The sequence below is a fragment of the Rhinolophus ferrumequinum genome, chromosome 21, assembly GCF_004115265.2.
Source record: "Rhinolophus ferrumequinum isolate MPI-CBG mRhiFer1 chromosome 21, mRhiFer1_v1.p, whole genome shotgun sequence".
NCBI classification, from domain to species: Eukaryota; Metazoa; Chordata; class Mammalia; order Chiroptera; family Rhinolophidae; genus Rhinolophus; species Rhinolophus ferrumequinum.
In genome coordinates this window covers 16,969,779-16,997,224 of record NC_046304.1, presented here as the reverse complement: position 1 = coordinate 16,997,224, position 27,446 = coordinate 16,969,779, and the positions used below count along the sequence as shown (strand labels likewise).

Here is a 27,446-nt window from a genome sequence, read left to right as displayed (position 1 = left end):
TAATGGTGATTCTTAAGACCTAAATGCAGCACTACTGTTAGTAGGGTTGTAACTTAAAAATCATAGATCAGAATCAATTTCTCAAATTACGAATTTTTTAATATTGGAGTCACACAACTGACCTGTTACTCTCTTGGGCCACATTCTCTTAAATAAAAAACAAACATGGAAGCTAAATAGCAGATATGCATGGATGTCTTGACACACAAAACCATTAATACCATGGGTTTGATTCACATTTCTAAACTTAATTCTAGATTTGAAAGATGTTCACTTATTAAGGAAATAATTATACTGTTCCAGTTATATCATTTTTGGAAGTCTATTCCCCGCTCACTGAGGTCACACACGTGGATAGCCCTCGTCACAGTGCTGTCTCCTTGCCCTCAGAAGAGGACGGTCTCTTCACCTTGGGAGCTCGGGCAGTTCAAGTTCCCAGTGTGGTAACATTTCTGAATTCTCTCTAGCCTTGGAAGCCAGCAACTCCTCCCCAGGCTGCACCATCCCTCAATTGAATTTTGCTGGTCTTTGCCTCTAAGGATATTTAACTACCTCCAGTCTAGCTCTGACTCCCTTTGAACTTGAAGGAGTTGTGTATTCTTTCATACTCTTCATAGCATCCCACAGAAAAACTATTTTTGATTGAATTCTGAATATTTCTGAGCTTCGTGTGACTCTGTGGTTACAACTTCCAAAGTCATTTAACTGACGTGTGGGTACGTATGTATGGTCTGAGCCGTTTTTACTCACCACACTTGACACCAAATGTGTGGGATTTATTTCCCCACACACCAAGCAGTTCTTGGACACCCATTGTCATATACATACAATTCACTTCAGTTCTGACACTATGTACCTGGAGTGAGGGTCAGACCCCCCAGGGAAAGGCTTAGGCCCACAGGACTGCCTGCCTCCCCCCACTTCAGATGCCACTTGCAAGTTCCAGGCCTCCCCCACTTTTGACTGGCTATAAATCGGTGTTCCTGGGACCCCCTCCTCCGGTCATTTGCTAGAATAGCTCACGGAATTCAGGAAAACATTTTACTTACTATTGCTGGTTTGTTATAAAGGATATGACCCGGGAACAGCCAAATGGAGGAAATGCACAGGGCAAGGTTTGTGGGCAGGGGCACGGAGCTTCCATGCCCTCTCTAGGCTCACCCTCCTCCCAGCCACCTCCATGGAACCAGCACCAGCCTGGAAGCTCTCTGAACCCGTCACTTAGTGGTTTTTGTGGAGGGTTCATTATGTAGGCATGATTGGTTAAATCGTCGGCCATTGGTTATTAATTCACCCTCCAGCTCTTCTCCCGTCCCCAGAGGTCGAGGTCAAGGGGGCGGAGCTGAACAGTCCAACCTTCTAATCATGCCTTTCTGTCAACCAGCCCCCATGAGGAAGCTATTTAGGGGCTCCCAGCCACCATCATCTCGTTAGCATGCAGAAAAACACTCAACATTCTCAGATTCCAAGGGTCTTAAAGCTCTTGTGCCAGGACCTGCGACTAAGACCAAATATAACAAAAGCTGCTCCTCTAATCCCTGTCATTCAGCAAATTATAAGGGTTTTAGCTCTGTGCGAGGAACTGGGGCTGAAGACTAAATATTTATTTCTTATTACAGTATCACAATACACACACCACACACACACACACACACACACCACACACACACATACACACACACACACACCACACACGCCACACACACATACACACCACACACACACCACACACACACACACACCACACACACACGCACCACACACACACACCACACATACACCACACACACACCACACACACACCACATACACACACATGCACCACACACATACACCACACACACACCACACACACGCCACATACACACACACCACACACACCACATACACACACACCACACACACCACATACACACACACCACACACACACACATACACACACATACACACACACCACACACACACGCGCACCACACACACCACATACACACACACACACACACGCACCACACACACACACACCACACATACACCACACACACACCACACACATACACCACACACACACCACACACACGCCACATACACCACACACACGCCACACACACACACCACATACACACACACCACACACACACACCACATACACACCACATACACACACACACCACACACACACACATACACCACACACACACACCACATACACACACACCACACACACACCACACACACACCACACACACGCCACATACACACACACCACACACACCACACACACACACACACACCACACACACACACACACACCACACACACACCACACACACACCACACACATGCCACATACACACACACCACATACACACACACACCACACATACACCACACACACACCACACACACACCACATACACACACACACACCACACACACCACATACACACACACACACACACCACACATACACACACACGCACACACACACACACACACACACACACACCCCATACATGCACAGAGTCAGTGGCGGGTTCTGCTATTTGGAGTGTCTGGTCTTCAGCACATCCTACAGGACTGTCTCTGGGAGCTCATGCTCCCTGTTTGACTCTGTATGTCCTGGGCTCTGGCGCCATTTTTGTCTCCTCTGAGTCATTTTAATGAAGGTGCTTTCACAGAGCAGTTCTAGGTACACCCTCCTACCCCCAAGGTGAGCCACCCCACCCGCCCTTCCTCTGTGCCTTACAGTAAGGGAGTAACTTGATCTGATAGTCACTTTGTATATTGCGGCAGGGAGGGCAGAGCTCCTGTGTTATCCTGACAGGCTCCGGTGAAAATGGGCAAAAAGAACACGGACTCCTCTGAGCATCTTGGGAGCAGGGCTTAGAGCGTGGCTGGATTCCAAGTACTACCCAGCCCAGTGGTGGAGGCCTTGCGTAAAGCGCACACAGTTTGCTGAGGTGTCTGTCCAGCGGTGGTGGGCGAGTCTGGATCTTGAGGCCGTTGGGCCTCGAGTCACCCATTTTCTATAGCAGCAGGACCTAATGCTGAGTTTGCCCCAGGCCGGCTGGGCCACAAGTCCTGCTGCTGCCGGCAAGCAGGTCCCTGGTCCCCTCAGGCTCTCTGGACTGAGCCCAAGCTGTTAACCAACAGCCTTCACCCGGCTACCTGAGTTCATCAAGGGCCTGGCATTGGCCTCCATCCATTTCTTTTGTCTTAGGGGAGTAGCCGCGTTGCCCTGAGTGGGAGGGCCTCCCCGCTCCCAGCGCTTTATTCAGACTGTGGAATTTGCAGCCCTATAAGCTGTTTAAAAATGTCTTTCTAAGGAAAGGCTTTAGACACACTTGGCAAAAGGCAAATCCCATTAGCAATTGTCTAACTAATCCTGGCTGTCAGAGAACACTGAGTTTTTTGCAAGGAGGCTTAGAGCCCCTTCTCTCCGGGGTTAGGGGCCCTAGTTGGGTTTGTTTCTCTCCCCTCTCCAGCCCCCAACCTTTGGGGAGGGCAGACAAGGCCTAGAGCGGACGTTGGTCCTGCCACCAGATCAGGTGCTTTAGGCCTGGCGGTGGGGAGGCAGTGGTGGGAGCATTTGCTCCCCCTCCTATTTATCTTTCCCTGTTGCCTGCTTGTTCCTCTTCTGCCTTCTTTCTTTTCCCCCTTCCTTCCTCTTCCATTTCCTGCCTTTCTCTTTTTCCCTGCCTTTGCCCTCTCCCCTGCCCTTTTCAGAAAATACATTTGAGGCCAGTTCTATTTCTTTTATACAGAGGCGAAGCATTTGGAGATTGTAGTTTTCACTCAGCGGAGGGCGAGGGGCCATGCTGGTGTGTTCTGTGGCCAGTTCTCAGTATTAAAAATGCTGGTGCAGCTTATCTGGAGCTCGCCTGTGGACCTGGGGGGAGCCGGCTCCATGGGCCAAGGCTGGAGGCTACCTCGGGACCCACGGAGCAGCTTCCATGTTCCGTTTTGTTTGTCTTCTTTTATTCTGAGAACATTAAAAAAAAAAACCCAAAAAAACCAGGAAGGGACAAAGAGTAATGGAATGAACACCCGCCTAGAACTGACAGTTTTGCTTCAGGTATTTAAAATATAAGCGATTGGGAGCATTAATACAGACAAAGGTGCAGTTCCTTTCACGCCTCTGTAGTGCCTTTCTCCTTCCTTCTCCCCCGGGTATTTAATGTGTATCTTCCCATAATCTGTTTTCATCTTTTAACTGCATGTATATGAATCCATGAATAATACATGGTCGTGCTGCATGTGTATTTTAGAAGCATATTTAAATGCGGACATGCCCTAATGTCACTCTGCAACTTGCTTTTCTCACTTAGTGTTTTCTTCAAGATTTCTTCCTGTTGCTATTTATATCTGGTTCATTTCTTTTCTGTGCCGAGAAGTGCTTCATTGTGTGACTAGACCCCAGTTTATGAATCTGCCCCACTGTTGATGGACACTTGGTTGTTTCTGGTTTTTCTGTATGACAAGAACATCGCCGTAAATGTCTTCGTGCCTGTCTCCTGAGGCAGGCACGTGCCTGAACAGCTTTTGGGTCTGCTGGCCAAGTTCAAGTAGGCCCAGACCCACCCCTTTCACCTCCCTTGCGTTTCTCTTAGTTTCACCACACAGACCAGCTGCCTTCTTCTTCTCCTTAGCTCTCTAAGCAAAGGAATATAAGACCGGGTCTATAACAAAACATCATATCACAACACAACACAACACAACACAACACAACATACACCAAGTCTTATATTAATTTTTGCTCCAAAAGACACATTAGAGCTGATGGTCCGGCTCGGTCTTATTTTCGGGGAAACACAGTATTGTCATCGCCACCCCACCCCTACTGCCCTTTGGTTCTTGTTCGGTTTTTATTCTATATTAATACATTTATCATAACACCATTTCAGAAAACGCAGGCCTGCCTACCTCACCCACGTTCCTGCCTCACTAGCACAACTATTTTCACTTTTCAAGTCCCTTTTGATCTCTGTCCACACACGTACCTGCTTATCCATAGTTGTAATTATACACATAGCATTGCCTACTCTGTGTTTCCTATTTAACAACACATTACAAACTTTTTCCATCTTGCCAGTCTTTATAATAACCATTTCCATGGTCGCATAATATTTTGCCACGCCAGTAGGCCCGGACCGGCTCTTCCTGTCCTTGGGTCTGCGTCTCCTCCCATTTCTCTTCCCAACTCCCAGCACCCACAGATCATGTTGTCATCTAGCAGCAGAGAAAGAAAGCTCTCTGGCTTACAACCCTGCCCCGCTTCTCTGCCCCAGACCCCACCACCACTTCAAAACTGCCTCTTTCCTTGGCAGTAGAAAAGCCACCCAACGAAACCGTGCAGCAGTCTGAGTACACATGGCTCTGAGATTGTTTTAAATATGCACAAAGAGGCTCCTTCCAGGAGGAGACAGTTTGGAGTGCGCTTCTTGGGCCTTGTTCTTTCTTCTCTAGGTTCAGAGGGAGATGGTCAATGGGAGTTTTAGGCAGGAGGCTTGGGGCAGAAGCCCTCCCGAGGAGGGTAGAGTATATGTTCTATGCCCAAAAGTTAAGCTTGGGAGGGTGCAAGTAAAAGAACAGCAGCTCCGGGCTTGGCAGACTTCACACTGATAACTGGAGCCCTTGCTGCGGTTCTGACATGCTCTCTGTGTGGTTTTCTGTAGCCGACTTCCTCCCGCAAGCATGGCGCTTTCTGTTTATCCTACGAGAGCAAGGCACCAGTCTTCTGCGTGTCTGCCTTCTCAGGAGCCACATAGTCAACATAGAGATGAGTAAAAAAATAATGATGAACTTATTTATTAATAAGACCTAATATTTAGGGAGCATTTACTGTATACCAGATACTCTGCTAAAAAGCACTTTATACTCGTCATCCTTTTTATTCCTCACAACAACCAAATAAGATAGTTCTCATTTGAACTGTCACCCCCATTTGACAGCTGGGGAAATGAGGCTCTGAGAAGTTAAGCAACTTGCCTGGATCGTCCTTAGAATTCTAACTGCACTTCCCCCGCCCCCACCCCAGCCATCCCAGCTGGGAAGTGGAAAGTTTAAGCGAAGCAGAGACGAGCTGCTCCTTTTCGTTCCCTCCAGAGGAGCCCCGCACTGGGGTGGGAGTTATTTCATAGAAAGGCATCGATTAGAAATTTTCCATTCCCTTTAAGTTGCACATTAGAGGCTTCGCTCTATTTTCCCCTTAGAAGTCTCTGCTTCAGGGAGCCCGCTTTCAGGGAGGGGGAGCAGGGAATGCATGATGGTTGAGGAGAGGGAAGAGATGATTGTAGTCTCAGCCTCCTTCCCCACAGCCTTGGAAAGGAAGAGGTGGGTGGTGCAGAGGCTGGGGCCTTCCTGTGCCCCAGTCTCCAGAATCCCCAGCCCAGGTGCTGAGAGTCCACCCCCTCCCCCCCCCCCCCGCACCAGTGGGTGGCCTGGTAGGAAGAGCAGCAGCTTGTAGAACAGGTGGACCAGGGCTCCTGTCACAGCGTGGCCACTTACTAGCCGGATGACCTTGGGCGGGTAACTTGACCTCCTGTAAAAGGAGGATGACCCCCGTTCCTGCACCCATCTGCTATGAGGACTGGGGACTGAGTGGGGGTGTCTGTCACACCTTGCACAGAACAGACGCTCTAAAGAGGCGAGATTCCCCTCTCACCTGCTTATTCATCCCTGGAGGAAAGCACGCCCTAGGGCCCTCGGGCCAAGCTAACCAAGATCTGGTGGTGGGAAGGGGGCTGGCACGGTGCACGTAGATTCTCTTCCCATCCATGTGCCAGAAATGGGCTTCTCTGGGTTGTAGTCTGACTATGGCTATTTCACCAAGTAGCTTTCTGTTTATGTGCCACTGTCACATGCACTTTGTTATCCTGGCCTCTGAGACATGGGCTTTGGTGCTCAAAGTATCAAATACAAGCAGGGGCTGCTTTCCCACAGTCGTAGGGAAAGGGTGGGGAGACCCACAGCCCAGGGGAGCTGTTCCTTGGTGGAATCTGTTGAGGACTCCTCCGCAGCCAGCTGGGGGCTCCAGGTCCTTGCCCTGCCGTCCTGATCTCCACAGGCGTGGACCCATAGAGGCTGCAGCCATGGGAACCAAGAAGGCCCCTTAGAGTAGTCACTTGGAGAAACTGAGGCCCCAAACCTGGAAGTGGACTTCTTTGCCTTCAGCTTTTCCTTCTCCTTTCTCTGTCCTCTCTGCTTGCTTTTCCTCCACAGACCAACTTGGTATCCTATATCTGGGTTACAAACGGGCTGGCTGCTGTGTCTAATCATAGCAGTGGGCGGGCCCTGGTTTAACCCAACACTGGTAATTGCCCAATTTCAGAAATACATTGACTGATTAAAGAACTTCGCCAAAGCATTTCTGAGATGGGGCATGGTGGAGGGGAGGCCCTCGTCTGCAGCCCGCTGTCTGGCTATGCCCCAGCCCCAGCCTTGGTGAAGGCTGCTGACTCAAAGCCCAGCCCGATTCTCGGGGTGGGGACACACCTGGTGTGAGCCCCAGGCCTCCTGGGGCTAATGTGCAGCTGTGAGGATGAGGCTGGAAACGCCCTGTCCCTGTGCCCCGGAGGCCTGGACAGCTCCGAGCTCATCTTAAAGCCCCATGAGAACCGGCTGCCATGGGGTGGGAAAGGCTGTTCTCCAGAGCCCAGCTCCCTCTGGGCCTGTTCCCCAGTAGCCACGCCACTTCTTCTAATAGGTGTGAACATAATGGATTTGTTTATTCCTTTTGAAGACAGCCCCACCACCACCTGCCCGCTGTGCCCGTCCTGTGGCAGGTTACAAAACACCAGGGCCATATTTCTGGGACCTCCGCATCCCCGCCCCCCCATGAGAAGTAAAATGTCACTGGAGTGAATTACCAACGAAATGTTTTGGAATCTATAAATATTACATTGCTTTGGCTTTCACTGGCCCGTATAAAATTAAAGCCCTGGTCAGCTTCAGAGGAGAAGCAGGTGGTTAGTGCAAGGTGGGAGGGATCACTGCCGGTGGAGAGAGAAGTGGCCCCAAAGGGCACGGTCAAGGGTGACTCTGGGGGCTGGGGTTGCTGGGGGGTGGCCCTGGCTGGAGGAGAAGCAGCAGGGTGCAAAGGACAGGGAGGTGGAAAACCCAAATGCAGTTGTAACCCAGGATGGGGATTCTCTGATTTTTCATTTGAGTCTTTATGGTTGGGGTTGTGTGGAGTCTGCAGGGAGCTTTGTGTTGCATTTCTTACCCCAGCCCAGGAGTCGCATGTGAGGGCAGCAGCATTGCCATCAGCATGCTCCCTCCAGGGACTGTCCCCCTCAGAGGGGGTATTGGAACCGCCCCAGGCAGCAGGCTGGAGATTGGGGGTCGGGCTTCTGGCTTGCTGGAAGCTGGCAGTCCCCTTCCTGTTCTAGCCGCCCCTGCTCCAGGCTCCTTCCTGAAACTGGCCCCCGCTGTGCTCACACTGGGGGTACGGGAGGCGCTTCTGTCTGTGCGAGGACACCCATCGCATGGTTGGTCTGTGCATCTGTAACAAGGACGCTCGCTACCTGGAAGCATATTTTTACACCACCTCTGTTAGGTGTTAGACTCCTGGCAGGTGGGGGGAGCGGCTCTTGCTTCTTCGGGATCTGTTTGGGATCTTCTTTGGGATGATCGCTTCCATGTGCCAAGACCCTGTGCGAAGTGCTTTTAAATGCACAACTCATGGATCTTACATAGTGGGATAAAATAGGAACTTCAGTACACCCACCATTTAGCAGGAGAGGATATGAGGCCCAGAGGGGTGAAGGGACTCACTCAGGGGTCCATGGAGAAGTTACACGCAGACCCAAGGGAATTCTGTGGCTCTTCTGCTGCTGAGCCTGGATTCCATCCCATGGCTTTCTGATTCTTAATCCTCAGCCTGTATCTTGTCCTGGGTCCTCCCGTGAACTGGGGGAAGGAGCTGGCCGTTCCTGCTGGGGCCTGTGGCCAAGTGAGCTCTCTCTTTTGCAGGCATCCCCACCCTCATCGTGCTGGACCCGCAGGGGGAGGTGATCACACGGCAGGGGCGGGTGGAGGTGCTGAACGACGAGGATTGCCGGGAGTTCCCCTGGCACCCAAAGCCCGTGCTGGAGCTCTCCGACTCCAACGCCGTGCAGCTCAACGAGGGCCCCTGCCTCGTCCTTTTTGTAGGTATGAAGCTCAGTGGGGACCGCAGGGCTGCAGGACAGACTGTCCTGGGGGGTGGGTGTCTGTCCCACAGCCTCTTGGTCACGGAACAATGCAGGGGCTGGGCCTTTGTCTCTCCCAGCAGCCTTGCTTTTGACCCCAATGATTTATTCATGGCTGTCCCCCTGTGGGAGGTGTTCTGGGAGTTGCCGCTGTGCTTTCCTTCCTAGCTGCTCCCAACTGCCAGCTGGGAAGAATAGGTCAGGCCCAGAGATGCCCTGGGCCCCCCGATGAACAGACACATGGTAGGAAGGAGGCGGGGCTGCATGCACAGCAGCTGCAGGGGCCGCGCCCCTCCGGCCCAGGCTTACCCGGGCTGCTTCTGCTGATCACCTGTGTTCTGACCGGCTGCCCCAGCTTCAGGCCGCATCTGAGGGGCCAAGTGCCCCTCTCAGCCTCCCCTGGCTCGCCTACTCTGGTGCTCAGTGTTGGGTCAGGAGGACACAGGAACATTTACTCTCGGTTCCCTGCAGCACCATGGGGTAACCCTGATTCCTCGTGCAAACGGAGCAACTGCTGCCAAGGGCCACCTCACCCTCGGCCTTGGGACTTGTTGCTCAGCTCCAACTCAAAATAATTTGGGGTACTAGGATCATGGCTGAGATGCTGCCATATCCACTTCACTGAAGGGGGTTAGGAGATATGTGTAATGTCCTACCTCCATTCCCTGAAAGTCTGGTGTGCGGGGCTTTTGTTGGGTGGGGGAAGCCAATATGCAGACTCAGGAATTCTTAAGCAAACTGATTTGCTGGCTGGTCCTGTGCTTCGAGGACAGAGGCCCTGGGGAGAGACAGGACGGCCTTGGGGCTTTCCTGCCTGCTGCAGGCTCCTACACCCATGTCCTGGGGCCTGGGAAACAATTCTGAACTGAGGGACAATTGGGAACGTCACTGGCCATCTGCAGATGTGGAAACAGGGTCCCCGAGAGGCAGAGTTCCCGGTATCACAGAACTAATTAGATGTGCGTCTAGAGCAGGGGTGTTCAAACTGCGGCCCACGGGCCAACTGCGGCCCGCAATCCATTTTTAATTGGCCCTCAGCAAATTCCAAAAATATATTTAGTTTACTTAAATAAACCAGGTGAGGCAATACGTACTTCACGTCGAGTGAGTGGCCCGGCTGTTTGTGTATTTTACCGCATACGGCCCTTGGTGAAAAACGTTGAAAAAAGTTTGGACAGCCCTGGTCTAGAGAGTTTCCTGCAGAGTCTGCACACTACAGGACTCGGGTGGTGTGGCATTTCTGGGGGGAAAGCATCTGCTGGCACCTGCTTCCCCACACCCCACGCTGCCACTCTTGGGGGGGTTTCTCTTGCTCTCAGTTATAGGGTCCAGCAGGAGTGAGGGCCGCCCCTGCCCACTTGTGGCTGCTTTCCTACTGCTGTTTCACTGGAGGCAAGAGACGCCCCATAGGGGGCTCTCGGGAGCCAGGGTGGGTGGTTTCCATGCCATCAGCTGCGTCTGGCAGCCAGCTGTGCCTCCCCACTGCCACAAAGCTGCTGACCAGACCGCAGCCCTACCCACGAGCACTTCTGCCATTTTCCTTAGGAAATCAGAGATCCGAGGTTGTAGCATCTCTTTCTTTGATTGAGAGAAAATCTACCAGGGCCTCAGGTCCTGGCTTAGGGGAAGCTCGGCTTCCAAGGTGGGTTTGTGAAGAATTCAGTGACAAGGCTCACGTTTAGCTGGGGCCTCAGTGCTCCTCAGTAAGGTGGGTTGTTCCTGGGGGAGCTGTGCGAGCAAGGGAGCCACGCATCCCACCTTTGTGCGCCCAGGAGGCCAGACCTGTGTCCCCGGGAAAGTTCTTCCTCCATTCAGGGGCTGCCCAGATGGGTGTTTCAAGCCCTGGACCCAGGCTCCCCCAGGGGGCACCACTCTGACAAGCCACTGTGCTTCTTCATGCCTTTCTCTCCCCGTCACAGACTCTGAGGATGATGGGGAGTCGGAGGCGGCCAAGCAGCTGATTCAGCCGATAGCCGAGAAGATCATTGCCAAGTACAAAGCCAAAGAGGAGGAGGCGCCGCTTCTGTTCTTTGTGGCGGGGGAGGTGAGTGCCCCCGGGCCGGTCTGAGGGCCACCTGTTAGAACGAGAGCGATGGGCTTTGGGGAATGTTCGAGGGGGCCATGGGGTCTGGGGTGACAGTTGCTTCTGGGAGCGCCCACAGACAGATGTGGCGTGAAAGGGTGTGTCATCCTGAGTCGTGGAAAACCAGTTCCTGCCCTGCTGCCCCCTTCGTCCATCATCCTCACCCTGCAGCCTCAGAGCAGCAGGATGTCCCCCCCCAGGAGACAGCCCCTCATGCATGTCTCCCACGTCGCCACTGGGGAGAGTGACAGATCATGAGCAACACACGTGTCCTTGGGGCTGGGTCCAAACCAGACCCTGGATGCTTTGCCCGCTGTCTGCTTGGTTAGTCCCTTTGCACCGGCCTGCACAGTGGGCTTTTCCCATTACAGGGATCCTGCTCGGGGCCCCAGCTCTGACCTGCAGTTCCCCAGCCGGCCCAGGGAGAGTGCTGAGATTGGAAACTGCTAACATCCCTTTCTTTCACCCAACACCTGTGCCGTGAGCTGGGTTAGAGGACTTTGCACAGGGTGAGAAGGCCAGGCCCTTCAGTTGGGCCACCTCTGCCAGGTACCTGCCTCCCCCAAGGAGAATCTCTGCATGATGGCTGCAGTCGGCACAGACCCTCTACCTCGGGCCCCACCCCCAAGAGCCATCCTCCACGCATGCTCCACCTCCACGACCCCCCCCATGACCAGGCACTCACCATAAGCTGGTTATTGACAGACACACTTTTAGCAGCCCCCCTGCCCTCCTTCCACCCATCTGTACCCCAGTGGGTCAGAGCCCCATGCTCGTTTCACGCTGTGTTTGGATCCCAGGAGAGGCAGCGACAGCCAGAAACCCTGGACCATCACCCATTCATCACGTCAATAGGCACCCCTGCTAAGCCCTGCTGGGCCCCTCGCAGGCAGCTGAAGTCTCCCTGCTTGGCCGTGGGGTAGACGGAACAAAGCGGGTTCACAGGACCCTGCCTTGGGGCTACACGAGCCCGCTCCACACAAAGCACAAATAGAGGCTGCCCTGAATTGATTCAACTCTAAGCCCTTTCGAATGGCTCTGAGAAAAGACGGGTTCAGAACGGAGAGGGCTGAGCCGGGGCGGGGGTGGGGCTGGAGGGCTCCAGTCACTGCTGTAGAAATGTGGCTGAAAAGGAGCGTTTGCAGGTTTTCTATATACCAGGCACCAAGCCAAGTGCTTCTCCTGCCCCGTCCTATTTGTCTCCACCTCTCTGGCTGGAGACGTAATCATTACGTTGTGACAGATGAGGAAAGTGTGGCTCAGAGAGGGCAAGACCACGCCAAGTCTGGTCAGCTGGACCGTGTGTGCTGGCTGGCCCTCACGCCTCCCCGAGGCCCGGGGGAGCTGGTATGAAATCCATCGTAGGGGGCACGAGACCTGGGCTCGGAGAAGTGACTTTTCAAAGTCACACATTAAGTAGATGGCAGAGAGAGACCTGCACGGGGGTGGGTGTGATTCCCGCAGCAGAGCTCTCCTCCTTTTGTCCTTGTGGTCCAGCAGATGGATGGGCCCAGGCCCAGAGGGAAGGATGCCTGGACCAGGAAGTTGGACAGCGGAGCTGGGGTCATCCACGGCTCCAGTTCCCCACCTGGCCACCTCGTCCGTCCTGTGCATTTCACCTGGGCTCTTGGCCTTGGCCGTGCTTGGGTCCAGTTCTCTGTCCTCGTGCTCAGAAGCTGGGCAATGTGGCACAGTGGTGGGCAGGGGGCGCTGGAACCTCAGGCATTTACTGAGCCTCTGCGCCCGCACTCTGGCCCTCTCACGTTCCACCCAGGGCTAAGGGGGACCCGTCGTTTGTCTTGATCCTGCCTGCTCTGATGGGCAGAAGTCTTCCCTTCTGAAACCTTAATAGGCATTAATATTCATTTCCTGTGGTTTGCTCACAGGGGAGGGGCGGGCAGGCAGCGGGAATTCGATGTACGGTATTTGTCCAGGTGTCTCCCTCCGCGTATCATGAAGATTGTTTATTAACCAATACGGAGGGACTGACTTGGGCGAATGTGCCAGAGACGATGAATCACCCAGCATTCTGGGGCGGGGAAACAGACAATCACTAATAATCTAAGCCTTTGCTCTTTGTGAAAGGAATGTTTTTAGTCTCAGAAACCAATGAGCTGTACATGTCATGCCTCCTGCTCGCCGTCATGTAAGGCCAGAATACCCTACGTCCTTTCTCTGCAAGGCAACTCACGTCTTTCCATTCAGTTTAGAATACTGCACACTGTATAGTGAGACCAGCTCGGGATGGATATGTAGAGTCCATTTTCTGTTACCTACCAAACAAGGATTGACAGCGGAAAAGGTCACCTCAAAGGGTTGCTCCCTTACCAATCTTTCTCCTTGTCTTTCTGTGTTTGCCTGTATACTTAATAATGCCACATCTGGTATTAGGGAAATTCTCCTGGACAGTCACTGGGAATACGTAATAAAGTACCAGTTTCTGGCTCAGATTTCCGGCTCAGATAAATACAGCGACCCATGTAAACTTTGGTAGCTCTGTCTTCCTAACTGGCTATGTGACTCCTGCCCCCTGAAACCACAGAGGTGGGGTGGGGGCAGTTCTGTTTAAAAACATTCCAGAGCTGAAGTCCAAATTGGCCTCGGGCCACAAACGATTGAGAGCTGATTGCAAAACTAAGTAATCAAAGGACATCACATCTTGACAAAGCAGAGGACCCAGTAAAGTTGCTTCCGTGCTAATAAAGAAGACTTGCCTGGAGGGTTTTGGTGATGCAGAGAGAACTTTCTGAACCAGCCTCCACGAGGCAGCACAGGGTCCACTGCTCCCCATTCTCAGCGCGTCTTTCCTGGAGGGGGCCCACTCTTCAGGGTCATGATGGAATCTGGGGAGCCTGGGCCCAGGGGACTCCACCCTTTCTTGAAAACTTACTGGTTCTCTCTCCCTTCTGGTGACTTCCAGGATGACATGACTGACTCCCTGCGAGATTATACCAACCTGCCTGAGGCTGCCCCTTTGCTCACCATTCTGGACATGTCAGCCCGGGCCAAGTACGTGATGGACGTGGAGGAGATCACCCCTGCCATTGTGGAGGCCTTTGTGAATGACTTCCTAGGAGAAAAGCTCAAACCAGAGCCCATCTAGTGGGGCTCCGGCCTCGTGAGACGTTATTTAAAACTCAGTCTTCTCCTCTTCCTCCTTCCCTTCCTTCCCTCCACCCATGGACTTTTCCAGCGTGTCCCAAATCACACAACCCAAGTGTCCAACCTCTCTGTGGTGCCTTGTTTTCTGCATTAACTCCTCACTAGCACCCTAGGGTGCGCACCCTCTCAGCAGCAGAAGAACCCACCAGGTTTGGAGACTCTGCTTGGGACTCACGGGGCTGCCGTAACCCGGCCAGAGCTGGGGCTGCGTCACTCTGTCACCAGCCCTTGGTGACTGAGTATTTGCCAGGGTGTTCTTCTGCCGAGTGGGCATGAAGGGGACAGTGCATCGGTGCTCTGGCTCTGGTGTCAGCGCGCACACGCAGAGCTGACAGCTCAGTGACACAGGTGGGGCAGGGAAAGGGCCACGGCTTTGTCAGGCCTCAGCTTAGAGCTGCTGGTGAGAACCTCCATTCCTGGGTGACGGGGTCTGTCTTGGTCTGAGGGAGAAACACTAACTTGTCAGTCAGTTCTTGGGCAGGGGATCTCCAGATCTCAAAGGAAACTGGTGTTCTTTTCTGGTGAGAAAAAGAGGAGCTACGGTAATAGTTCATAGCGTAATTGCTGCCTTTGATTGAGCTCCTACTATGTGAGAAGAGCTTCTCATTCCTTCCTTATCTCTCTTTCTTCCTTGATCTTGACCTTCTCTAAGTTTCTGTCTTCTCATACAAACAGCCCCTGCTAGCTTGGAATTTTGTTAATAAATTCTTTCCCCTTGGACATCTTCCCAGGAAGATGCACTCGGCCCTGTTTCTGGGAGCAGCACCTCCTCGCCAGCCAGACCTCTGACCCAGCCCAGCACTGGGCCTGGGGCTGTGGGGGCGCTGCTGATGTGCCTATACCTATCTTGGGTGACCCCTGTCATTCTCTTTTCTTTTCAGAGCAGAACTTAAAAAGGGACAAGAAATTACCAGAAGCCTAGCTTTTCCCTAAGAACCTGCAGTAAAAGAGCTGTGCCCTAGGGTGGGAATGAGGGCAGAGGACACGGCGATGAAGAAAGAGTAGGCCTTGGATCCACTCTGCTAGACCCAGGTAGTTTGGCTCCTTCTTTGGCGGAACTGACCACAAAAAGGAAAAGAACGCCTGTGTTCTAAGGATTTGGGACGGAGGGCTTCACCTAGGGATTTGCAGGGTTTTAGCCTATCTCAACCAGGTGTCAGCGTCTTTAAACAATTCCAGCACTCTGCCAAACAAGCCCACTTCACAGCACTCTGCCAAACAAGCCCATTTATTTGGAAAACCCAGCCCCCCAATTAGCTGTAACACCATTGCTCCTTGCCGAATTGGATTGTTGATTTGTAGTTTCGGAGGTAAAAAATTAGTTGGTAATTAGACTGTTACTTGATGTCACCAGCCTGAAATGCAATCACCTAGTAAGAAATAAAAGCAGGCATCTCTGGATGTTACCCATCAGTTGGCCTTTTCTGTCCTAATAACAAAAATCTTTTTGCTTGTGGTGGTGTGCTCTCTTAGGAGGTGGGCAGTGAAGGGAGGAGCGACTCACGAGATCCTTTGGACTTTCGTTGGCTACCTGGTAGCTATGTGTCAGAATTTTCGAGAATCCTGAGACCTAACCTGGTCACCTGTCACAGCCTCCAGAAGCCAGAAAGTTCATCTGGATTAGAACACCAGAGCTCTGGCCGCCATCTCTCCTGACTGAACTTGCCCTTGCGGAGGTGGATTCTCAGATGACAGACATCCTTGTGGACCCTCAGGGCTCCTTCGTTCCCTCCCTACAGGGGAGCATGTACTCTGAAGCCTGAGAAGGCCAGGGAGGAAACACGAGGAACCCCAATGGGTCTCCCAGTGAAGACTGGGAATATAGTTGGAGACCCTGAAACCCTGCACTGTCACCCTGCCAGTGTCTCCCTTGCAGGGTGGGTTGGATATGGGGACGAAGTGAGGCTGACCTTGCTCGGAAGATGGGCAGGGTTTCTGTCTGTGCCCTTTATCGTGGTGCCCTTGGAGGAAACAGAAAGGTGGTCTCTCTTGGTAGCTACTGATCTCCTGGGCAGAAGGAACATAGTCCAGTGAGGAGACCCTGTAAGTCATGTGTCATGGCAGCAGAAAAACTAGGTCATTTGGCTGACTGAACTACCTTCCATGAATGCCAGCTGGATCCTTGACACCAGAATTCCCCTGGGAGTGGGTGTGTAGATTAGTTAAGCTCAGTGGGAAGGTTTACTGGAAAAGGTTTATATAGTGGCGACTTTAGGAGGAAATGCTGGGGAGGATCACTTCACCAGTGCCTGTGAAATCGCCTTGTCTCCACGGTACAAACGATCTGAAAGGTAATTGATGCAGACGAAGTGGGTGGCTTCTTAATTTCCATTAAGCAGCTCCAAAATACCTTAAAATGCTTGTCGCTAATTGAAAGCAGGTTAAAACACCAGCTGTGGTATATTCAAGGGCTTCCGACAGCAGCTAAGGAAACCATGCCCTGCAGGTGGAGGCAGGGTGGTGGCTGTAAAAATGCCACCCTGGGGTTCCAGGTTTGTGTTCACCACAATGATTTCCAGATCTGACTCTAGCCATTTTCACAAGTGATGAGATTTTCTTTTCCTTTTTTATTTTTATTTTTTTTATTTTTTTTTTTATTGTTTTACCTGTTCGGGATTGGTGTTACAGAGGGCGACTGAAAACCAGCTTCCTTTCCAGGAGTGAGGTGGCCGTCTGCTATGCATCCCCTCCCCCAAGTGTGTCCTCGAAATCAATGGCTCTCCCTTATCTGAGCACATGGAGCCAGTACTGCTTTTTTGGCATCAGCCAAGCTTTGCGTGGTGATTTTCAGCCAGACTTTGTTTTCTCCTGTTGCCTAATTAAAGACACTGAAAAGCTGTTCTCTCCTCCTGCTGCCTGGTTCTGGGGCAGCAAACTGAATTCTGCAATGATGTCAAGACAAAGTAGGATATGGTCCAGGAACAGATCTGCCGGATCTAATAAGCTGTTACATTGTCACCTTAGGGAGAAAACCACGTGTCGGTGCATGCACGTGTGGAAATGCCGTGCGCTGGAATTGTAGCGCTGGGAGGGACCTGAGCGAGTGTGGGGCCCAGCCCCTCCCGTCACGCAGGCATGGGCGTGCACACCTTCTCTGCAGTGTCATTTCCCCTGGCCGGCCTGGGCAGGCCAGAGCCCGCCCCGGAGGACCGGAATGCCACCGCAGCACAGGCTGTGGGGAGGCTCAGCCATGCCCTCCACAGCTGTCCTTTGGGTGCTGCTGTGCAAACAGGTCTAACCGGAAGCCTGGGCTTGGGAATCTTTCAAGTTCACCCCGAAGTGGCTGTGTCCACGTGAGCACTGAGCCCACATCCCTCTGAGCTAATACCAACAGGGACAAGCGCACCCCCTGCTTTCTTCCGGGCAGGCAGCTCCTAGGAAAATGCTTTGGGGGATAAATGCTGTTGTTTATTAGCTTCATTATTGGTGCTAATGGTGCATGTGCAATGGGTGAAATATTTTCCAGGAAACAAAAGGCTTGTATGTAGGAAAATTGTATACTGGGTCTGCTTTATGGTTGGGGTTTCCCCTTCTACTGGGGGAAATATGACATTAGGATATTCTGAGCATGTCTTATATGTGAAAGCATGAAGGAACTACGCTTCATTTTCAAGGCATAAGTATGTCTCACCCGCTTAATGTTTGGAATACTTCCTATGCCAGGAAATGTTGTTAGATTTGGGTTGGACTTGTTCTGAGGGTCAGTTGGATTTCCATTAAATAATCTGTCAAGGCATGAAAGCCTCTGTCCCCAGGCCTGCAGGCCAGTGGGAAGCCCAAAGGAGACAGACAGCTCAAGTCTGGATTCGTGGGCGTTCCTGCCTCACACAAATAAGCCACCCACCCAAGCCCGAACTAGGATACAGTAGGAGGCAGGATCTTAGGACCAGGGCCAAAAAATGAATCCCCTTTGGCCATCAGAGGATATGGGAATGCCCAACCAATCACGAGCCACAGGACGGGCTTGCAGTCAGCATGCGCCCTCACTTCCCATCAAATTGGTGCACGGGAGGCTGGGAGGCCAGACCCCGCAGCAGCTGCGTTGCCTCCCCAACCTTTGTTCCCTTCTTGCATTTCGAGGAAGCAGCTTTGGTGATGGCCCTTCCCACCTATTAGGCTTCAATTGAAAAAAGTAGCTCTTCCCTGCGAAACAAATGTAATAACAGAACCAATACGGTCCACAACGTACTCAAGACTTTTCAGCCACACTTGGCCTTCCAGCAGCAGCTCCTTCTTCCTGAGGCTTCCAGCAAGGACTCGGTTTGCAGCCGCGCTCGGCTGCCCCAGTGTAACATGGGAACCTGGTTCAGAGACCAAGTCATCCAGAATAGTCATCCTGGCGCAGCCATTATTATTTTGGCTTCTAGCTTATGACCTTTGTGTATTGATGAAAAGTGACCAAATAAGATCTCGGAGTTTAAAGGTGTCTACATGACTGTTTCCTGAAACAAAAAGTTAAAGGTAAGCCAGTGAGATCTGCTCCTGCAGGAGGGCAGAAGCAGCTTGGCCAGGAGGGGAGCCCCAAGTGGTTTTCAGCACCAGCCATGGAAACCTGGGGGAAATACTGTTTCTGTGGTTTGGGTAGCAGAATGACACAAGTGGCGCTAAAAGCAGCTCAGCTTGGATGGTGGTGACATTTGGTGTTGCTGTCAACCCTGGGGCAAGTGGTCCCAGGCGGAACCAGTCCTGAGGTTTGTTCATCTTTTGGGTCTCAATAACGGATTCTAACCAGGAGCTAGCAGCTGTGACTGGGGGAAGAGGTTTCAGCTATTCCTGCCCCGAAGCTCAAAGTCAAGGGTTCCCACGTGGCAGGGGACATCAGTACCACCCAAAACTGCTTTCCCAGAGGGCTTCCTTCAAAGGGAAAAGTTGTTTTGTTTTTTCTGTAGCCACTTTCCATTTCTGTGCATTTTCTCCCGTTTTTGGTCCAGTGTCCTCCTATACTTCAAGATTCTGCTAAATGAGTGACAAACCAATGGGCCTCCTACTTCAGCACCTCTGAGGGTAAGTGGCTTGCAAGACGCCTGTGGTGAAGGGAGACTTTTGACTCCACCCTTTTCCATTTAAATCCAGGAAAAATCCCCATCCCTCCATTCAAGGCTGGGAGTGGTTTTGAGGCGTGGCTGCCACCTCGTGGCAAAAATCTTTATAGTCACGCTCAGCACAAAGGCAACTGGCAGCTTGGCCAACCTTCTGACCGCGGCTTTCAGCCAAGCAGTTTTGCTTGTCATATGCTGCTCAGTTCTTATTCTTATTTCCTGGGGAAATGGTGATAGGACAAATGTTGGCCTTAAAATTGAGAACTGAAGATAGAGCTTTTCCAGTATCACTTGGCAAACAAGAACTTGACCACTTGCTTCCCCTGTAGTCATTTGAAAGGGAAATTGGCCTGCCCCTCGGTTAAATCCCCACAAAAAACTACAAAATGAACTCACAGGGCATGGCACATAAACACTGACTATAACGTGAATGGGATATAAATTTCTTTTCTTACACCCAGGATGATAAAACAGGCTTAGAATTACTTGCCAGGTATACTGTTTTGCATTGCTTTGTTTTTCTGAACAAGGACAAGGTGTAAGGTTTGTTGTTCTTTCACTGATTTTTATTTTGTAATAAAAATCAGCGGGAACAGTAAGCCAAGGACAAAGAGTGCAGGCGACTGGTTTCATACTGGAAAGGCACGCGCTTCCTTCTAGTGATTTAACTCTTTAGCATTTTTCCAAGGTGTTGAGAGACCAAATGTTGACAGACTCGAGGGGTCCAGTTCTCTGGGCTGCCTCCCAGACTTAGCATCATGGCTGTGAGGCTGACAGGCTAGGCCCCAGCCTTTGTGGGCTCATCTACTTTCTTTTTTTTCAATTGGGGAGTATGGGGGAACAGTGTGTTTTTCCAGGACCCACCAGCTGCAAGTAAAGTCCTTGTTTTAATCTAGTTGTAGAGGGCAGAGTTCACTGGCCCATGTGGGAATCGAACCGGTGACCTTGGTGTTATGACCTCTAATCAACTGAGCCAACCGGCCGCCCCTCATCTACTTTCTAAAAGCTGCCCGTCTCAAGAACAATCTGTGGGCTGCTTGCATCAGACATCTGTGTGGGGCCCTGGGCAGGCCCAGACCAGTGGGGCACCGGAGCAGCAGCTCTGGCTGGTCAGCCTGGGAGAACATAGCCAACCAGACTGTTCCTGAAAAACCCCTCCCCTCAAACATGCCAAAGCAATCCCACCCTGCCACTTGGGGCACGAGTCATGCTTGATCTTTTGGTTCTCTTGACAGGAAGTTTTACCAGGGAGCTGGTGGAGCCGATGGGGAAGGAAGTTGGGGGGGGGGGGGGCCATGATTTCTCTTGGGCGGGCCGGCAACTCAACCTCCTTGGAATGAGCAGCTGAAGGGCTCCCAAGGAATCCCGGTAAGTAAAGGAGCCACGGTGTGGAAGGGATGTGGTGAAACTCCACTGCTCGTACCGTCCTCAACTCCAACCACATTCTCTGTGGTTGCCAAAGCACTGCTTGAAATAGGTCCCCCACTCCAGGCCCTCACACCGCCTTCCCATGGTGATTTAAAACACAGTGCTTACCATCTGCATTTGCCCTCATGTCCCTGGCTACGTCCCAGCTGGCACCTGGTAGGTAAGGACCCAGCTTGCCCTGGTCCCCTGGAGGGTTGAGAGAAGAACTGCAGGGTCTTACTGGAGTTGCAGGCCCAAGCTCTCATCTTCAGAACCTCGGCCTCTCTCCCCTGGAAGGAGCTTTCTGTTCACACAGCAGCCAGGAATGTTGGCATTTGCCTAAGCAGTTCTGTTCCTCTGCGCAGGAGGGGGATTCATGTAAGTGAGTCATTGAGTCATTACATTTAGCCAAAAGTTGTACATGAAGTAGGACTAATAGCAGGAAGTTGGTAAAAAGCATATGGCTTTCCTGACAGGTGCAGAATTAAGCTGATGATTTTAAATCCGTTCCCTCCTTTTCTGAACAGAGTCCTCAAAAAGGTATCCGCAGAGGTGCTAAGAAGGTGTACCACCACCTGATGAAATTAAGCTGTTTCACCAGACGTGGTGGGGGAAAATCATGTTACACATACACAGTGGCTGTTTAAGTCAAGGCCTGAACAATCGCAGAGATTGACACAGCCAAGCCGAAAACAACAGCTAGCTACTGAATGCCATCACCTGGAGTTCTTATGGATATGTAAAAGGCGGGCGAGATGGGAGATCTCAGGAAGAATTCTGACCTTTGTTGTTTTTGAGGATAAGCACAAATACATGGGAAATCTTCTTTTTCCAAGAACCATACAACAGCAGCATGCCTACCTGCTGCCTCCTGAATTGGGCCTAGAAAGCCAGGTACCAACTCTGCCAGCCTCCCAGAAGTGCAGGAGGAGCTGGAGACAAACTCAAACCAAAGGCTAACCTCCGTGTCCCCTCTCAGTGCTAACTCCTGTCTCTGCTCCAATGTTCCGCCCGTAACCGCAGTTGTCTTTTCCCTTCAAACAGCAGGATGCTGGCAGCCATGGCCGAGTTCAGGCTGTCCACACCAGGCACCACAGGGATCAGAAGCCTCTTGCCCCCGGTGCTCTCGGCCAACTGCAGGGACTCCAGGCTCACGCCGTGGGTCTCCCCACCTATGACCACAGCTGCGGGGGCCTCTGTCCAGTCCAAGTCATAACTCTGGACCTCAAGTTCAGGGAGCCAGCCTTTACTGGCTCCGGTTTCTAGATCCTCCTCCTCCTCTTCCTCATACTTGTGAAGCTTGGAGAGCTGTCGGTCACATACCCAGCCATAATCACTGGCTTTATCAGACGTCTGGGCCCGGGCATAAAGGCCACAGTTGTCCGCCACGTAGACCCGGGTGTCGGGGGGCAAGTAGTTGGGCACAGCTTCCCAGTCCAGATTGTTGATGATGGGCACCTGGAAATGCGCACCCATACCTGCCCGCAGCACTTTGGGCTCCCAGGCATCCACACAGCCTAGAGAATAAAAGACAGGATCCAATTAATGTTACCAGCCTTTTCAGGAGAAGGGCCTCTGGAGTACATCAGATGAGTTCTGGATCAGAAGATGAAGCCCAAAACGATGTCCTGTGGTGGCCATCCTGACAGCTGGCACCTCCGCCTCCCCGATTAGGGCAGTGTCCAGCTAAGGGACTGCAGGAGGAAGTCCTTCGAGTGCTGACACAGATTTTACTCATCCCATCAACACTGACCATACACGTGCCAGGCACCGTACGGGAAATGCCAGGAGCACCCAAGTTCCTAACCTCGAGGAGCTTGTGACACAGCAGCAGCATGAGCAGGGTTAACAGCAAACCCTTGTACAAAGCAAGGCTACGAGGAAAACCATCCCAGAGCACAGGCTGCTGGGCTGGATCTTCACGGGTAGGACCTTGTCAGAGAAAAGGCCCAGGCAGAGGACAGTTACAGAAGGGGAAAGTGCACAGTCCAAGAACTGTATGTAAGGTGAAGCAGGCCCACAAATGGATGGAAGAGTGGTGGGAGACGAGACGGGAGGCAGGCAAGGACCCACCTAAAGGAAGTTGGGTGTGCCAGGCTGAGGAGTTGACAGTTTTATCCAGAAGACAGTATAATGCCACTGAAGGATTTTAAAGTGGTGACAGAATCTGGTTTATGATTTGGAAAGGCCCATTTGGCTTCAATGTTGAATCTGGATTGGAACAGGAAAGACACTAGAGATGGGGCAATTAGATTGGAGGCAGTTACGTGATCCAGGGAGAGCCAGGGAACAGCCTCGTCCTTGGCACACACCTGCTCTCACACCACGGTGAGAAAGCACGAAGAACTACTCTTTCTGCAGAGGCAGTGCTCAGCCCAGCCACTTCTGTGCATTGGCAGACACTCCGCCTTTCCCAGGGCCACGCGCTGGGCGCGACAGCAGGACGAGGGCACCCCATATACCATCTCCTCATTCCAAGTTAAGAGTGGCGCCAACTCCCCTCTAACTTGTAGGGACCACAGGACACGATGAAATCCCCCTCATCCTTACATCCCAGATACTGGACACCACACCAAGTGTTCCCTGCTCTTTCCCTGCCTCTTCTACACAAGCCACAGCATCAGCGTGGAAACCACACTGCCTGGGTTCCACAGGTCCATTTCCAAAGCCAGGCCTGCTCTCAGAGCTCTCAACAGCGGGTGGGTCAGCAGGTACTGACGACAGAAGCCCAGCACCTAGCTCTCACGCTGGCAGAGAAATGCACTCCAACAAGGTGTGACTGCGGGAAGAGATCAGAGGAGCAGGTAGGCAAGGCTCAGCGATGGCCGCCACTGTTCACACTGAACGGTAGCGTGAGTGTTTCTGATGACTGATCCTCTCCCCCGAAGTTGTTACAGGCGTTTCAGGCACATCCCACCTGTTAGGCGAGCCTGTTTAGAACTAAGCCTACTAATCCCATTCCTGCTGAGAGGAGACAGAAAAGAAACGTACCGAGGCTAATTTGTGTGGGGGGTGTTTGACGCGTGGGGCGAAGGGAAACGTCTCACGGTTTCATAATCATACTGTTGACAGCATTCCTTTCACAGGATTCAAAATGTCAAGTTACAAAGGTCTCATATGCCCCACAACTTGGGAACTCAAGATCATTAAGTAAAGGACTTGAAACAAGTGTTCAAACTGGCATCTATTTCTTTCCCTGATTGATTTTAAGTTCTTTAATAACCTAGCAGGTGTCAAAATAATTTTAAAAGCCAATCCACATTTTCTGAATTACTGTGTGTCAGGCACGTAAGTACTTTACGTGCATATCACTTAATCCTTAAAACAACCCTACTGGGTAGATTCTGTTATTATATCGACTTGACAGACGAGGAAAGTGACACGTAGAATATTGCTCACAGATCTGGGGCAGACCCAAGAACCAAATCCATGTATGGTGGCCCACAGAGCCAGCTCCCTTACAAACGGCCACCCAATTCACCCAGTCACAAACGCTCTTACCTTTGGTGAGTAATACTTTGCTGCAGCCCGCCCCAGCAGCAGATCTCAGAATCGTCCCCAGGTTCCCAGGGTCACGGAGATTGTCACAAATCAACAATAAGGGCAGTGAATGGTGAAGCTGAGTCTCTGGGTATGCCATCTTAACATGGTCGGGTTTGGCAAAAATCCCTGAGGAAACAAAGCAGCTGGTTCACCTGTCTGATGTGGACATGGGGAATAATGTGACTTTTCATTTATTTATCACTTTCTGTATTCTTAATTATGTAATACATGAATACATTCTGACTAAAAAAATTCAAACATGAAATCCTACCAGTGACCCCCCCCCGCAACTCCCCACATAACTGTTTTCAATCTTGGAGTGTATCCTTTTGGAAGTTATTCTATGCATCTACCTACATATATGTACACCTACTTATATACAGCTGCTTTCTTTTAAAAATCACACTCCATTCTATAATCTACTTATTTAACTCTATAACATGTCTTGGCGACCTTACCATGTCAGTACACTTGGAGCTACCTTATTTTAACTGCTGCATGTTATTCGGTAATGTGAATGTACCACATTTATTTAGCTCTCCCCCAACTAAATGACATTTAGATTATTTTCAATTTGCCCTAGTATAAACAACCCTGCAATAAACATCCCTGTATGACTATGCAGATGTCCAAATATTTCCCCAGGGAAATGGACAAATGATACGTATGCTCTCTTAATGTTCACATACTGCCAAACTGCCCTCCCCATCAGGCTATTCTATTCCAGTTTATTCACACCTAGAGCACATAAATACCTGTACCTAGTCCATCAGTGAAGGCAATGGAATGGTATCAGGCACCTGTGTGCTGTAAAAAGACCCTGCATTTAAGAGTCACACGTAGCCAGGAGAGCATTCAATGGGGCAGGAAACCTTTGAAGTCCTTTAACTTCTAAGGCTGTAGTGATGACAGAGCCCCACTCACATTGTTGGATTACACTTAGAGACGTGCCTGAACTCTGACAGGTAGTGCTACATCTTCTCTCCCTTGCCTTTTACCGCCCCCTTCTCAACTCTGAAATAAAACATGATAAGGAGACGCTAAATAATATGTGTATTTAAAAGCCATGAAATGATGAAAGCAGTCATAATGATGAAAGGGCTACAGAAGTGCAGGGTGGGCTGGCCACCATTAGCACATATGCCCAAAGTGGCAAGTATGGTGAAAACGAGTGATAGCCACAGCATGGAGCAGCGATTAGAGAGGTGTAGATAATGACAGTAGTTACTTAGAGTGAGTGGAAAACTTCAATAGTTCATGTCCCCACCCTAGGGGAGAGTTCTGAGCATGGGTGCACAGATCTCTCTGACTTGCTGAGTTACAGAAACAAGAGATGGTCCCCAGAATTTTGTATCCCAATTAATATTAGGTTGGTGCCAAAGTAATTGCAGTTTTTGCAATTGTTTTAACCTTTTAAACCTCAGTTACTTTTGCACCAACCTAATAGCTTCACCATGAGCCCATTACGGGTAATACACATGGTAACGGGTACGAGAGGCCCTGGTCTAAACATCAAAACTTGAAGATAACCCTCCCTGCCCCAACCATCCCTTACCATCCAAGGGAAACCTCTACACTTACCGCCATTCAATTCTCAGATCTTAATTATAATTCCAACATCAAAAAGGTATAAAGAATTTAGTCTTTCCATATTTAGAAAAACCTTTCTAAGAGCTAGTCAACATCACAGTTGCATAAAACCTTAAGTTAGATTCAACCAAATGAAGACAAGGTTTCCTGTTCAATGGGCTAAACAGGGCAATAAATTGCAGCGTACTGCTGAGACCTGCTTCTAGAATAAGGAAGTCAACAAAAGGTATCACCACACTGGCACACGTTTTAGAGACGGAGGGCTAACATTTTGTTAAACATTTTCTTAATTTTTAGTTAGACATTAAAGGTTGAAGAAATGATCTAAAAACATAAGGTTTGAGGAACAGTGGTTATTCCTAGGGACTAAAAAGAGCCATAATACAAATGACCAAAAACTGGCTTCAGTTTCCACTAAAAATACTGTAATATGCACAGATTTGAGAACTTTATTTTTCTGGGTGTCTGAAAAAAGTTTAGGCAGTAACATTTTGAATTTGGTTTAAATAAAATTTGTTGGCCTAACACAAGTATAAACAAATAATCCTAGATCTCTACTTGCAGTGACATTGTATAACCACTGACCCATTATTCCTTGCGGTGTTACTAGGTCGGACCAATCCTTGATATCCTCAAATTTCACCTTAATGAGGCTGACACCTTTTAGCTTATCAAGGGGCAGCTCCTTTATGTATTCCAGACGACTAAAGAAGAAAACTTTGGGCACAGCACCAGCTTTCAGAGCATCTGCAATCAGCCTGCGACCTTCCAGCAGGATCTTCCCTTGCTTTTCCCGAAATGGCCTGGACCTAACTATTGTCATTACATTGCTGTGGGTGGAAACAGAAAGACTAGTAATTATCAACATTCTTGTAACGGAGACACCTAGTTCTAACAGACATAAAGAGCTTCCGAGACAGACACAAACTGATTCCGAAGAAGATATTAATTCTACCCTCCGTGCATAATAACTAGCGGTTGGTACTGGAAGTACTCCAACTGGAGGAAAGAGGTTAAGGTCCCGCTGTGAGGCGGGAAGAGAAATGGGGATACCCGACAAATGTCAGGACCACATCACCTTAGCCTTTTGTCCCCGGGTAAAGCTTTATCGTAGCGAAGCCCTGACTCTTCCCAGGTGCTGGGCGTCTGGGATGGGGGCACCTGCTTCGGTCGCTGCCCATGGGGACTGGCCTCAGCCGCCGCCTTCCCGGGCTGCTTCCCAGCACCGGGCTTCCGATCCACCACCTGTCCGGATGGAAACAACACTTTCACGGGGCTCCGCCGCAGCGCTCGGACCCAGCGCCGCGCATCGAAGTCCCAGGTCTGGGCCACCGGCAGCAAGGGTCGGGTGGCCCACCCCACGCGCTTCACCAGCGCCGCCATCTTCCCCTGCGCCGTGTGTTGCGTCAAGAAAGCGCGCCGGCGACAGC

At 51.0% G+C, this 27,446-nt stretch overlaps 2 protein-coding genes across 6 annotated transcripts in view; one reads left to right on the top strand and one right to left on the bottom strand.

Annotated features, from left to right (window-relative positions):
* NXN (nucleoredoxin) overlaps window positions 1-15,610 on the top strand; it is a 141,786-nt gene extending 126,176 nt beyond the window's left edge. Inside the window, exons 6-8 of the mRNA XM_033089534.1 lie at window positions 8,975-9,154; window positions 11,112-11,236; window positions 14,196-15,610. Coding sequence (XP_032945425.1) covers window positions 8,975-9,154; window positions 11,112-11,236; window positions 14,196-14,378 — 488 coding nt within the window. The 3' untranslated portion in view covers window positions 14,379-15,610. The remainder of the gene's footprint in view (window positions 1-8,974; window positions 9,155-11,111; window positions 11,237-14,195) is intronic.
* A 29-nt stretch (window positions 15,611-15,639) lies between these two features.
* MRM3 (mitochondrial rRNA methyltransferase 3) lies at window positions 15,640-27,435 on the bottom strand. 5 transcript variants are annotated; one of them, XM_033089528.1, is made up of 4 exons: window positions 27,095-27,435; window positions 26,602-26,846; window positions 24,385-24,552; window positions 15,640-22,400 (listed from the first exon to the last, which is right to left on the bottom strand). In XM_033089528.1, exons 1-4 carry the CDS (start codon window positions 27,397-27,399, stop codon window positions 21,865-21,867), a joined length of 1,254 nt encoding a protein of 417 aa, XP_032945419.1. In that variant the 5' UTR covers window positions 27,400-27,435; the 3' UTR covers window positions 15,640-21,864. The 5 variants fall into 5 exon arrangements, with proteins under 5 accessions (XP_032945419.1, XP_032945420.1, XP_032945423.1 ...); XM_033089529.1 differs by having other exon boundaries at window positions 27,178-27,343; XM_033089532.1 differs by lacking the exon at window positions 26,602-26,846 and having other exon boundaries at window positions 27,178-27,309.
* Window positions 27,436-27,446: the final 11 nt, after the last annotated feature.

Bases quoted from the DNA above. Each gene is read 5' to 3' on its own strand.
- MRM3 (XM_033089528.1), bottom strand. From the start codon at position 27,399: ATGGCGGCGCTGGTGAAGCGCGTGGGGTGGGCCACCCGACCCTTGCTG. The intron at 26,847-27,094 runs GTGATGTGGTCC...TTCCACCCACAG, and splicing joins CCCGGGGACAAAAGGCTAAG to CAATGTAATGACAATAGTTA. The intron at 22,401-24,384 runs GTAAGAGCGTTT...TTTATTCTCTAG, and splicing joins CAAAGTATTACTCACCAAAG to GCTGTGTGGATGCCTGGGAG.